Genomic DNA, 14,253 nt, shown 5'->3' with positions numbered 1-14,253 from the left:
CACCTACTTTGGGTGAGCCAAAATGTATGAGCTGCTTCGAGCAGCTTTCATATTTCCATGCTTTTGGTCAAAGGGCAGCCAATGGCACCACCTGCAGAGCAAGGAAGGTATGGGGAAAACCTTACTCTTCATCAGGGATTAGTTTGCAAACAGGCAGGAGCAGTCTGAAAAAGGAGTGCCAAGGTGAGAGGCATAAAGCAAGCAAAAAACAAAAGCTAGAGTTCCCAAAAGATATCGGCAAACAGCTTTAGGCATACACAGAGCTCAAGTGGGGGGGGGGGGAGCCCTTTTTCTCACAGACCCAGTCAGGACTCTTGGGAAAGACATCAGATGTTGTCTCCTTCAGGCTCCTACAGAGCTGAAGAGCAAGGTCTCCTGTGGGCTTAGATGTCCACTCAGTGGAAAGGTTTTAGGTGTGACAGGTTTAGGAGTCTATTCCCACAAGTTTGGCAGCTCTAGGCATGGTCAGAAGGACTTGATAAGGGGCCCTTAGAAGACATATGGGTTGACAATTGAGAGAAAACACCATAATGTAGGTCCTTGGTTAAAGGCACATAGAGATGGTCCAGTTTTCCAGCCACACAGGGCTAGGTTCAAACAATGCAATAAAGTTTTTCTCACAATTCCTAAAAGTGCATGATTAGATTAAGTCTGTTATTGATCAGGGTCTTCAGAGGGCTCACAATGAACTAGTTTTGAGAATGGAGATTTACATGCCATCAAGGTAACCAAGAAAGCAGATGTAAACCATGCAAAGCAATACAATCGTTAATACTAATGTTACCTAAAATCAAGTCACCTTGTACCCCAGTAACCCATTCTCAATGTCCATTTAAGTAGCACCTTTTGAATCCCAGTTGTCTCATGTAGTTATCTGGTCCCCAGATATCTTTTCTTGGACAATAGGTTTTATTCTCAGGACAGCTCTAGTACAGGGTTCTGCTTCTCTGGTTCCAAATCTAGAAGTTCCTAGTTAATTCTGAGTTAGTACAATTTAGTACAATCACTTAAATTTGGTTCTCCAATCTTGAAACTTCAGAGGATTTCAGTTTGCTGTTTCTATCCTTACCTAAATCCTGAACCTGATATAAGAATCTTTTAAAAACTTGAGGGTCCAATTATAAAATGAGCTCTTCTGCCTTTTAAAATTATCAGACAGATGCTTTAATAGTGGAAAAATAATTTCACTTTCTTCACCTTTATCCATACAATTTGTGTATAAAATCCAACTTTAAGAACTTATTACCAAAACATACTCAGTCTGAATTTCCATGATAGATAAGCTTTGGAAGCCAATAAGGTATATCCATATATAATTTTTTTGGGGAAAAAATCTAATCTTGTTGCTTTTCTCAAAATTTACTATTCCATTTAATTAGGAAAAAAACTATCACCTTACAGGTTTCTCATAGTACTTTGAATAATCATTTCCCCTTCAGAGGATATCATCCCTATATTATTATTTGACCACAAATATAGGTTAAAATTGTGAGATATTCATAACTTGGCATCCTATTATGGTAATGCAGAGATGTTCCAGTATCCATTATTCAATAGATTTAGTATAGTACTTAAAAAACTTCTTGATTATAGAATTTCTTATGAAAGGAGAAAGGAACATGGCTATAACAATGTCGTATGTCATAACAGAAGGGGAAAACTTCCTTAGCTCTATTTGATTCCAGGCATGAGTCCTATCTGGCAACCAACCAAGTATCTAAAGCAGGGCTCAGAATTGACCAGGTAGGGAATTTTTCTTTTCAGATAGGAAATAGCACAATGGGGAAATGAGTCAGGCGGCTCCTATGTAGGTCATGCCAGGTCATCCTGAAAAGTTTTCCCAGGTTCAGATATCTACTTTTTGGTTTTCAGGCTGTAGCACATGCTGTTTTCTACTATTGGCTTTATGACAATTCAGAAAGTTATCTCCAATCAAAGCTCAAAACAGTCGTAAATTACAGTCCCATAAAGTCTTGAATAGCAAGTTCCAATAAGCAGAGCTTCAGGTGGTCACATGTCTTAGACAGTAAATATTCACTATAATCTCACATTGGTAACAGTCACAGATTTATCACATGCAAAAAAACCCCAAAACACTACTGTTCTCAGAATCCTTTTAAACAATGGGGACATCTTTAAAGTGAGTCCAAAGTAGTTTGCACACATTTCTACACATGTTCTAATTCCAACATAAATCACAAACATAAGTGAAATCAGATTTCCCATCAGGATAACACAAGATAGCTCGTTAGTTACTACTCTTTACTAACATGACTGCGCTGAAATCCTATTTCTTAAAACAAATACAAAAGAGGTTCTTGACTTTAACCTCACAATTTAATAGATTTACATCTTTGTTTCACAAGTTTGTTTATCCTTCTCTAATTATACTTATTCTGAAAGAATGAGATATTTTGGGAATTGAATCCCATACATATTACAAGTTCAAACACTAATTTAACTGCTGCTTAGGCCATAGAATGACTACAAATTTCAGATCAAAACAGCAAGATCTCTCCCATTTACAGCACACTACAGTAATTTAGCAATATATTAGCTTCCAAGTGAAATTTAGTAAAAATCACACAATTTTTTAAAACATTTCTTCGTAAAAGTCCCTTTCTTAAAAACAGCTTAAAACTTATCTTGATGTTAAAAAAAATACAATCATTAAACTTTTATGAAGTAAATTACTTGGAAACCTCTAAAATGACTGATATCTCTCTTTGCAACCTTAAAGCAAAAATAAATCTTTAAAATGGGAATTTATCAAAATGAGTTGGGGTAGAATGTCTTTAAGTAACATAAATAAATCCCTGAAGTGCTATAACAAACTAAATTCCTAGTTGCCACAAAATTCCTATTTACTACCTCCCTCTAGTCAAAAAGGTGTTTGTAATGGGGAGGAGTTCAGTTTTTATAAGCCAAGAGAACATACCCAATTAAATTAGTTTTATCCTAATAACAAAGTTCACCACAACTTTAAAATTTATTTATTATCTTTTCCTCCCTTTGTCTTTTTCTTTGGGGAGGGGAAGGTAGGCAATGGGGTTAAGTGACTTGCCCAGGGTCACACAGCTAGTAAGTATTATGTGTCTCAGGCCAGATTTGAACTCAGGTCCTCCTGAATCCAGGGCCAGGGCTCTATTCACTGCACCATCTAGCTGCCCCACTCCCTTTGTCTTTAAATATATTCCTAGAAATTAAGAAAATAATGATATTCTGGAATGTCACAAAGATAGTGAATACGATAGTTTATAAACCTCCAGATTAACATACAATATACATATACACATACATACATCCATACATATATATATACACATATATATATATATATATATATTTGTATATGAAGCAGACTTGAAGATTATACCCTTGTTTTGGGCAAGGATTCCCATTTACTCAGAGGGATTACACAACACGGAAAACTTGCACACATTGTTAAGAACTTCAGGTGAAACTTCCTCTTAAATATAGACAAAACTTAGGAATTGGTATTAAATTACAGTACTTTAGAATATTACAGCACATGGTTAGCAGGGCTGACAGAATTGCTTAACAGCTTCCTAACTCATTTATTCTCCCTCCCTCCTTTTTAGGTACAATTCTTAACATATAGACTATAAGAGGAATTACTTCCTAAAAACAAAACAAACTGATACAGTTGTTTCCCAAATCACACAAAGGATTTGTTCTGTAAAACTTGGACTCAGTCAAAAGGCTGCACTCGAGGACCTAGAGGGTTACATGTGGCCTTGAGGCCACAGGTTCCCCACTCCTGCATCTAAGCAATATTACATATTTAAAATTTGAAACAAACCAAATATCAGTTTAGGTAAATGCACTTCCAAATTACCTTGCACAGAAAATCATTCATATCATCATTACTATGTTGAAGCTACGTCTTTAAACCACCTTACATACTTTCATAATAGCCAAGATTTTAAAATGAAAATTTGCTATAGTAAATAATATTATTCTCTGTTTAGAACTAAATATACTTCACTAAATATTTAACAGTTTTCAAATTATCTAATTTTATCATATCCATTTAAAAACTCAATTCACATGCAATAAAATACAGATTAAAAATTGCTTTGTTGACTTTTGGGAGCCAAGATGGCAGAGTAAGCAGGAAGTAACTCTCACCTTCCCTTACTGACCTTGAAAAACCCAGAAAATACCACCCCAGAAAAAATCCTGGAGTAGTGGAGCCAGCAGAAAGATGGGATACAGCAGTCTTTTAGCTTGTGAAGCTAGGGGGATTAACCAGAAAGATCCCTTTTGCTGTGACTGAAGGAGACCAGTACAGGATGGGAGGCATCCCATTAAGCTTGTGGCAAGCCTCACCTCAGCAAACCAATGGGAGATCCTCAGCCCTAGGGTGGTGGAGCAGGCAAGTGCCAATACCAGGATTGCCAAGTGCCTTGGCACAGCCAGGGGAACTGACAGATGCCAGCACAGAGAACCACCATATGCACTGGCAGGCATTCACCAGCAGGTGAACCTACCCATGCTCTAGCACAGCCCAGGGAAAGGAGGCAACCACCAGTGGCCAGACCACCCCCTACCCCATCCCACACCCACCCTGCAAGCTTCAGTGTAATCCCAGGGAAATGCAGAAAACCCCCACCTGGGCTAGGCACACACCAGCAAACACCACCAGCTCCAGCTCAGCACCAGCTAAGCTACTACATCCCTACAGCCTCCAACTGCCGGCACCTGAGGCACTAGCACACAAAGCCAGTAACCAGACCCCTAGCCCCCAGCACACGAAGTGTGGGACAGTGCCTCCTGTGCCCCACAAGCAGAGATCAATTTCAAAAGGCAAACACCACTGACTCGGACATCTTTTTCAGATATTTCTCAGTAGTGGCTTTCTTTGTCAGTCACTGAATCACTGAACCTCAGTTTCTCTACCTATAAAATGAGGGTTTGGACTCCATGGCCTTTCAGCTCCCTTCCAGGGATAAATCCATGATCCTAAAAGAAGTCATTGTTTGGAATTTGGGGGCATGGAATTCTTCTGAAAGTACAAAAAAGGATTAGGGTATCCTACATGATTTCATTCCTAGACTTTCTTCAAGTCAACAAACATCCAAGTGCCTACCCTGTTCCAGACCTTGTGCACAGGACCAAGCACACAAATTGATGCAAGGAACATCCCCTGCCCTAACGGAGCTCACAGTGTGGTGGGGCAGAGAACACTCCAACAGCTATGTAGAAACCCACTGTGGACAGGATAAAGAGGAGCTAGTCACAAGAGGGAAGGCTCTAAGTTTAAGGAGCGCTGAGAAAGGCTTATTGTGAGAAGTGGGTTGTAGCTGGGGCTTCAGCGAAGCCATGGAGAGCATTCTAGGCAACAGGGATGGCAAGGAAAACCATGAGGTCTAGAGGTGGAACATCCTGTCCCTGGGACAGAAAGGAGGCCCAGACCAATGAATTATAACATATATGGGAAGGTGGAAGGGTGAAAGAAGACTGGAAGAGTAGAAAGGGGGAGGTGATGAAGTGCTTTACCTGCCCTAGAGAGGGTTTAGTATTTGATACTTTACCTGGGGAGGTTGTGGAGAAGGTGGGGACATGGTCAGGTGAGAGTTTTAGGAAGATGAACTATATACCTGGGTGGAGGAAGAACTGGACTGGGGGGAGATAGGCAGCTGGACCAACCAGCAGGCTCTGACATTATCTCAGGTGTGGGGACAAGGGTGTGCACCAAGAAAGGGACAGCACTGAGAGACAAAGAGATATATGTGAAAGATGTCACCAAGGTGGAATCAACAGGACTTTGCAACAGATTAAAGATGGGCATCACAATTGTGAATGTGTAAGAGTTGATGAGGAGAGCATGGCATTTCATTTCTGAGCCTGAATGAAAGGCCACTTGATAGGATTATAGCCCCAGGTGAACTGCAGAGATTTGGCCAAGTGGGAAAGTCCAGGATTTTTCCTTTCTAGCATCCAGATCCCAAAGATATGGCCTTTTCCTTTTAGGAGTTCAGATCCCTTCCCCATTATTCCCCCTCAAACAAATGAGACCCAAATTACTTTGGGGTAAGTGATGAGGGTCTTAGTTTCTGAAACTGCTTCTTGCTGGCAAGGGGTGTTGAGCTGCAGAGCTATATTTTAAGAAATCATGAATGAAGATGACAGTTCATTGTGCCAATTTTTTAAAAAATGATAGAATAAATGAGTAGAGAAGGAATAAATGTAGCCCCAGGGACAGCTAGGTGGCACAGTGGATAGAACACCGGCCCTGGAGTCAGGAGGACCAGAGTTCAAATCCGGCCTCAGGCACATAACACTCACTAGCTGTGTGACCCTGGGCAAGTTACTTACCCCCAATTACCCTCACCAAAAAAAAAAAATGTAGCCCCCAAATTCAAGATATTTTGGGAGGTTTAAGCAATCAACATTAATATTCCTTTGGATAGAACACTCACACTTAAGGCTATGACTCCCTATGAGGGAGGGAGAAAGGGAGGAAGGAAGGAAGGAAGGAAGGAAGGAAGGAAGGAAGGAAGGAAGGAAGGAAGGAAGGAAGGAAGGAAGGAAGGAAGGAAGGAAGTTAATAGCAGCATTGCCCAACTGGAACTGGCCACTTGGTCCCCAGTGGGGCAGCTACTACTACTCATAGACTGTTGTTCCTCCTTGGTTCTCAATACAAGAAGGGCAGAGTACCAGCTGGAGGGGCAACTCTGATTCTGGGGACACTGAGGCTCTGAGTGCTCTCATCCCATCTGGGATCCCAAAGTCCCCTGTACCTCTTGGGACTCTATAGAAGGATGAGGAGAGGAGTTAGAAGAGTAAGAGAGGGAGGGAAGTAGTCTCCCCTTTCAGACCATCTTCGTATCCAAGCCTGACCCTACCTGCTTCCTCACTCCCTCTGTAGCTTGGAGTATTACTTTCAGTTACTCTGGTGCTGCAGTTTTATCCTGGCAGTCTTTCCACTCAGGAAGAGGGAGGGAGTCTGGAAGGGAGGGAGGAAAGGGTGGAGACACTGGAGAGGAGGAGCCCACAGAGATCAGCAGCCTCATGGGTAGTGGCCCAGCTGGAATTTGAGCCCTGGGGTGGAGTTTGGAGGCCTGGGAGGAGTTTAGGACTGCAAAAGGCATCACTGCACTGGAGAGGCATTCCATGTGATGGAGGGCAGGGCTTAGGGAGGAGAGCAATCAGGGTCTCTGAGTCCTAGCCCTGGGTGTGATTGGTGGAAAGGGCCCAGCCATCCAGGGGCCTTCAGGGGCTGGACAAGGTGGCACTCTTGGGAATAGGAAGACCCTCCCATAGTGGGCTGGCCAGAAGGAGGAAGTCTTTGAGCCTGGACTGCTCTGCTTTCTGGCATCTCAAATCTTTTTCCTTTCTTCCTAGTAATCTGAGATCTCTCTGCCTTCTCCGGAGCTCATTGCTCTGCCTTTTGGATGCCAGCTCTGTGCTTGCAGGTCCCAGGTAGGTCTAAAGCAGAGTTCCCCACCCTCCACCCCATATTTCCAGGCTTCTTCTGGCTGATCTTGCCATTGGGTCTCATTCTCATCTGACCTCTTGGTGAGTGTATTAAAAATTGGCCAGTAGCACACCTTCCTCCCAAGCCTGGCTATTGAATGAGCTCCCTGCCCCTAAACCTTCTCCAGATTCCCAGTAACTTCCTAAATTCCTGGCTCACCTTCCCCACAGTTACCATTGGATAACACTTTTTCAGACTTCAGACTTTGCCTGTAGGATTGTGGGAATCCTGATTTCAGCCTTCCTATCCAGATCCACTAATCTCTTAAGTTCTTGGTTAGAAATTCTGTTGTCTTGCCTTCAGATCCTGCCTCCTTTGAAGATCCAGAAATCCTCCCTTACCCCCCAGGATGCCACCTTGGACTCAGTTTCCAAAACTCTTTTCTGATCTTTCTTCTCTGCACCCATGGCTCTGGGGCTGGTTCCCTATCAGATCCCAGGCACTGGCTCCCTGTCTCCAGTTTCCCTTTAGGGATTCCAAGCCTAAGCTCTACCAGAAAATCTCAACAGTCCTCCTTGGCTCCTAGTTAGACCTCAGGACACAGTCATCCTGCTTCCCCAGGTTCAGTGTGCATCTGGAGCCCTTCTATCAGTCCAGTGTTCCCCACCTCCCTGCCATGAGCTATGTTAGAATGTCTTGCCTCCCAGACCATAGTCCTTCCCCCCTTACCCAGGCTTCAGGCTTCCCTGCCTCAGGTGCCATGCCAGGGGGCTGAATTCCAGACTGGATTTTGTGTCCTAGTCTCAGGCTTCCCCAGTCATTCCTTGGTATCTCCATTCAAGAGCCTTCCCAATCCTCAACCTTGCTTAGCTTCTCTCCTAGATCAAGGAGTCCGTTTCTTTCTTTCTTTTTTTAAATTTTTTAAATTTATTTTTTTTTAAGGAGTCAGTTTCTTATCTACATAATGTGTGAGTCAGACAGAGGGAATTCAGGGAGGGCAGAGGGCCAGTTGGAGGGAGAGCTCTAACTTAAGAGCCACTGAGGCTCTGACCTCATCCCATCTGGGATCCCAAGCCCCCTCAGGCTTTTGGATCTCTATGGGAGAACGGAGAGGGGAAGGGCAGAAGAGAAGGAGTAAGAGAGGGAGGGAAGTAGTCTTCCTGTTCAGGCCATCTACATTTTAAAGCTGGACCCTCCCTGCTTCCTCTTCCCCCGGTAGGTTGGAATTTCTCCCCTGAGGGCAAGGCATTGGCTTTTGTAACTCCTCTGGGACTTCACTCTCTGGAAAGCCCTGCAGGCCAGCCTCCTGCCTAGGAAGAGAAGAGAAAGACCTACCCCATAGGGATTCTTCTCCTCCCTGCCCAGCTCAATCTGCCAAGCACCAAGGCCAGGCCCAAAGCAGGAGCCTGGAGCCAGAGGGAATGGCCCCTGGGAGCCACAGCCCCCCACCCCAGGTGAGTGCAGTCTTCTGACTAGGGTTAGGGTTAGACATGGAGGATGGTCTATGAAGTTGGGAATACCTTCCTTATGGACCATTTCTCTCCAAAAATAGGCATGAAATTGAATAAGGCAGTAACAACACTGCCCTGCTCTCTGCTTCTCTGTGTTAAACTAGTTCACTGACACTCTGGCATATGGAGCACAGACTCCTCCTTCCCTTGTTTGTTCTGAAGTTCTCCCTCGTTAGAATGGGTCAGGCAAGTTTCCCAGGTCTCCCTGAATCCTTCCCCTTTATCCTTTGTTGGGTCCAATCAGTAAACATTTGTTATTGTTGTTGGGGTTTTTTTTAGTTCTGTCTGACTCTTTGAATCTTCATGATTCCATTTGGGTTGTTTTTGGAAGAGATCCCTGTTGCTATTTCTTTCTTTAGCTCATTTTATAGAGGAGCACACTGAGGGAAATAAGGTTAAGTGACTTTCCCAGGGTCATACAGCTGGGAACTCTAGGGGCCCCAAAAAGCCATTTTATGCCAGGCCCTGTTCAAAACTTCCCTGGACACAGAAGAAGGAAAAAACAGTGCCTGCCCTCAAGGAGTTCATAGTCTAATGAGAGAGACAACATGTCACCTTGTTGTTCATTCATTTTAGTTCCATTTGACTCTTTGTGACCCATATGGAGTTTTTTTTTGGTAACTACACTGGAGTAGTTGCCATTTCCTTCTCCAATTCATTTTACAGATGAGGAAACTGAGGCAAACAGGGTTAAGTCTGACTTACCCAGGGTCACTCAGCTAGTGTCTGAGGCAATATTGGAGCTCAGGTCTTCCTCAGTCCCTGACCAGCACTCTATCCAAAGTGCCACTGAACTGCCCCAACAAGTCACCTGCTTTGTCCAAACAAGCTCTGTAGGGTATAAAATGGCATTAAGTCTGAAAGGGAAGGTTCTAATAGTTTTGGGGACCAGAACAATAATTTTTTCAGAAAGTGAAATTTTAGCTGAGACTTGAAGGAAACCCAGACCAGGCATTTTTGTTTAGGGTTAGGGTCAGGATAGAGAACTTTCCAATCATGGAAGAGAGCCATTGGAAAGGTATTTCACATTGCCTTCTGTTTTTCTTTTTTTCCCCCCACTTTGTTTGATTGTTTCTTGATGTTTCATAGTACCAATAGCTTCCACTTGCTCAATTCTGATTTTTAAGGAATTATTTTCCTCAGAGACCTTTTGTACCTCCTTTTCTGTTTGGTAAATTCCACATTTTAGGAAGTTCTTTTCTTCAGGATTTTTGTGTACCTCCTTTACCAAACTTTTGACTTGTTTTTTATGATTGTCTTGTATCACTCTCCTTCCTTTCCCAATTTTTCCTCTACATCTCTTGATTGATTTTTAAAATCCCTTTTCAGCTCTTCCATGGCCTGAGACCAGTCCAGATTTGTCTTTGAGACTTTGGATGTAGGAGTTTTGACTTTGTTGTGTTCCTCTGAGTGTGCATTGATCTTCTTTGTCACCACAGTAACTTTCTATAGTCATAATTTTTTCTGTTATTTATTCATTTTTCCTCCCTATTCCTTGACTTTTAACTTTTCACTGAAGTGATGCTCTGCTTTCAGGGTGGAGGGCTCACTGTAAGTTTTCAGTTCTGCCAAGGTGGTATGAGCTAAGGAGGGGTGTGTATACTATCTTCCCATTCCCATCTAGGAGTTTTGAAGTCCTGAAATAAATCAAAGGTATGAATTGAGGAATGAAGCAACCTACCAGCCTAGAGGATGTCCAATGTATTTCCCAATCAAAGAGACCCATGAAAAAGTTTTTATAGTTTTAGGAGAACAGAGGGAGGAGGCAGTATGAAGTAGCAAGCCTGGTCATGAGACCCCAGTGGCCCTTAGCAATCCAGGCAAGGAAAGCCACCTCATTCCAGCTGCTCTGCCCTTCATACCTTGAATCCCAATGTCAGAGGGCAAAGACACTAGAAGCTGAGCTCTTGAGCTGGGCTCCCCACAAGGCAACTTCCCTGGGTAGGGGTGGGAGGGTGGGGAGATCTTAATGTGTGGTTCAGTTCAACCTAATCAAAAGTAAATTTTTTAAGAGTATGAAGGTTAGGACATTACTGAAAGCTGACCTTACAAGGATTGTTTAAGGGAGTGGAAATCCACATTACATGTTGTATTAGTAATTTATGTCATTATATTAACAATTTCTGTCAGAGTCATCCTGGCCTTCTGTTTCCCCACATATCCATTAAGGTGCAAAGGCCTGTCAGTTTCACCTTTGCACCATCTTTAGAATATACCCCCTTCTCTCCTCTGACACTACCACCATTCTAGTGCATGGCCCCATCTCCTATGCCTGGTCTACTAATATAGCCTACTGGTGGGTCTGCCTCCCTCAAGGCTCTCCCCACTCCAAGCCATTCCCCATTCAGCCACTAATCATTTCCTACAATGCAATTCTGATTAAGTCACTGCACTACTCAATAAATTCCACTGACTCCCTATTTGTTGCCTCCAAGATCAAATAGGAAATGCTCTTGTTGGCATTCAAAGCCATTTTCAACCTACTTCCTTCCCCCTGCTCCCAATAACCTTTCTAGTCTTCTTACAGCTTACTCCCAAACATTTATCCTTTAATCCAATGGATCTGGCCTCCTGTCTTCTCTCAGCTCTAGGCATTTTCAGTGGCTGTCCTCATGCCTGGAATACCCCAGCTCAGACTACTAACCTCACTGTCTTCCTTTAAATTCCAATCAACAACTAAAAAGCTAAGGGAGTATTTCCTAACCCCTCTTCATTCTTATTCCTTCTCTCTTCTAATTATGTTCTATTTGTTCTGGACTTAACTTGCTTTGTATATATTTGTTTGCTTGATGTCTCACCTATTAAATGGTGACCTACTTGAGGCAGGGACTGTCTTTTACCCCTTTTTGTGTCCTCAGTTCTTAGCATTGTGCCTAGCACAATGTAAATGTATATGGAATTGAATTGACAATTTCTGGTCTTTGATGAGACCTTGTCATATCACTCTCTTCTTCCTGTCCAGTCTTCTCCTCCTCCCTTTCATGCATCTTCCCTTGGTGTAATGTAGTGCCACAAAAGGACCTTCTGCTGTGTTGCCAGCAACCAGATTGTACACCGAATGGAGAGGCGTGTAATAACTAGTGACATGGGCCAGGCGGAGCAGAATTACTGACTCAGTTTATTCATCTGAGGGTACAGTATATATAGAGAAAATCTAGCCTAACTTCAAAGAGTCCTCCCCATGAGATACTCCCAGAACATCTGCTGAGGATGTGACAACATGAATTTCCTCGTTATCAGGGTTCCTAGATTGGGTTGCATTTTCCAAGGTTTTCCCAGGTGCCTTGGTGCCACCTGCATAGAGGAGTGAATGTGTAAATCTAAGGTTCAAAGAGTGAGAAGGAATGTCTCAGGGGCCTCCTAATCAGGAAGGGATTGAAGAGCCGTACCACTTAATCATGGAGCCCTTACGGGTAAAAGCCTGGGCAGAGGTCAAACTCTGCCTTGGATCTTAAACCCTTATCAGACTCTTAAGATCAGCCCTCAACACTGCTACAGGCAGGATGTCAGAAGATTCTGTCCATAATCCCCCCTGTCATCCTCTACACTGGTACCTCCACCAGATTTCCTCCTTCATCCCTGTCTGCTTGTGTACTTTGAGAAAGAAATCTCTTATTGGTCTGCCTGTTGTTACTCTGCTACTGCTGTTGTCTACATTTGTTCACTGCTCCTGTATTTGTTCAGTTTGGGTTGTTCTATAAGCAAATAATCTTCTTTCTGGTTTTCTTTCTAAAAATGTTTCAGACTCCTCTTCATTATTGAATATCCACTTTTTGTCCCATATTGTTAAGCTCACATCTTTAGGATAGGTCATGCTGGGCTACATCTTGTACTCCAGCATGCTCTGGAACACATTCCATTTCCTCTCCATTTCTAGTGGGTTTGCATTAGTCTTGCATTATTTTTAATCATTATTAAATTTCAATTTTTGGAAGAAAATAAGCATGTCATGTCCATAACACATTACAATAAAATTTTCTTCCTTATGGTTTTGTATCTCTCTTCCCAAATGGTTTCCTTTCTTTTCATAATTTTTTCACTTTCTTTTTCTTCTAATTTTTCCTCATTGTCTTTTAACTCCTTTTAAGTTCTTCTAAGATTTCTTTTTGAGTTTGTGTCCAATTGACTTTACTCTTCAGGATAGGAGTGGCTTTTGTAATCTCACTATTTCCTTCTGAATATGACCCAGATCTTCTTTCATACCAAAGTAGTTATCAGTGGTTGGGTTCTTTTCCTTTGCTTACTCATTTTTTGTTTTAAATTTGTCTCATTTTACTTTTAGCAGCTTTAGTATCACAATCAAGTTTTAATCCAAATCTGATGGGTAATGTTACTCTAAGCCTCAGGTCCTCCTTACTCTTGTTTTCTGAATTCTCTCTGGGGGCTCCACCTTAGGACCTCCTCTCTTGCTCCCCTAAGCCCCAGTCACACTGTCCTGAAAATGTTCTTGCTCCCTGTGGTACCACACTCACTGGGCTTCTTCTAGCTCCTCTCACCCACAGCCACTGCTCAAGGTCATGTCTGCTCAGCACTGCTAGGCTTGACTTCTGGAAACATCAGTGGGTCTTTCTAGCTTCCCTCACTGTCTGCTCTTCCTCAGATGGAAGTTTGTGATGTAAAATTTCCAGAGGTGAAATTGAGGCCTAGTCTCCTAGGACTACTGTTTGTTAATTCAGGGGAGTCAGCCTGGTGGTGTCTACTCTTCACTCAGCCCCTGGGGTCTTCAATGAGGTGCTCTCAAGTTGCCCTCCAACTGCTTTTTGCCTTTATTTTTGCTTTTCTATATTCATTTTGTGGTGATTTTCTGTTTGTGGAGGAAATCCAGAGAGCCTGGAAATTTCTGACCTATACTGCCGCCTTCTAGAAGGCATCCAATGGGTTTTTTTCTGGAAGTGATTTCTGAATTCTTTGAAAATTGGAATGTCATTTTCTATGTTCAGAAGTTCTGGCCAATTCTCTTTGAATATTTCCTCCATGGTTGTTTCAATTTTTTTTTGCCCAGTCATTTTGTACTGGGAGACCTGTGATCCTTGGGTTGTCTATGAACTATTCAGTAGGTTTTAAATTCAGCTATGCAAAATATAGAATCCCATTGGTTGACATAAGACTCTTAAGCTATAAGAAGCAAAAATGATCTGTCAGCAGGGTCATGAGTTGTGTGAAGCAGGGAATATCTCCACTGATGAAGTGGTTATAAGATGGATGGGCTCCTCCTTAGCTTAAGCAGGAGGAGATGGGACAATCTCTACATACATTCCAAGTACATATAGGAGGATATGGGGGGACTTTTTATACCAT

The 14,253-nt window shown here is 42.6% G+C and overlaps 1 protein-coding gene across 1 annotated transcript in view; it reads left to right on the top strand.

Annotated features, from left to right (window-relative positions):
• The first annotated feature begins 7,316 nt into the window (after positions 1–7,316).
• LOC110201814 (uncharacterized) overlaps positions 7,317–14,253 on the top strand; it is a 73,888-nt gene continuing 66,951 nt past the window's right edge. Inside the window, 2 exon segments of the mRNA XM_078151863.1 lie at positions 7,317–7,449; positions 8,664–8,898. Coding sequence (XP_078007989.1) covers positions 8,866–8,898 — 33 coding nt within the window. The 5' untranslated portion in view covers positions 7,317–7,449; positions 8,664–8,865.

Source organism: Phascolarctos cinereus, unplaced genomic scaffold (assembly GCF_003287225.1).
Source record: "Phascolarctos cinereus isolate Bilbo 61053 unplaced genomic scaffold, phaCin_HiC Scaffold_4;HRSCAF=312, whole genome shotgun sequence".
Taxonomy (NCBI): domain Eukaryota; kingdom Metazoa; phylum Chordata; class Mammalia; order Diprotodontia; family Phascolarctidae; genus Phascolarctos; species Phascolarctos cinereus.
This window is presented reverse-complemented; position numbering and strand designations above follow the sequence as displayed.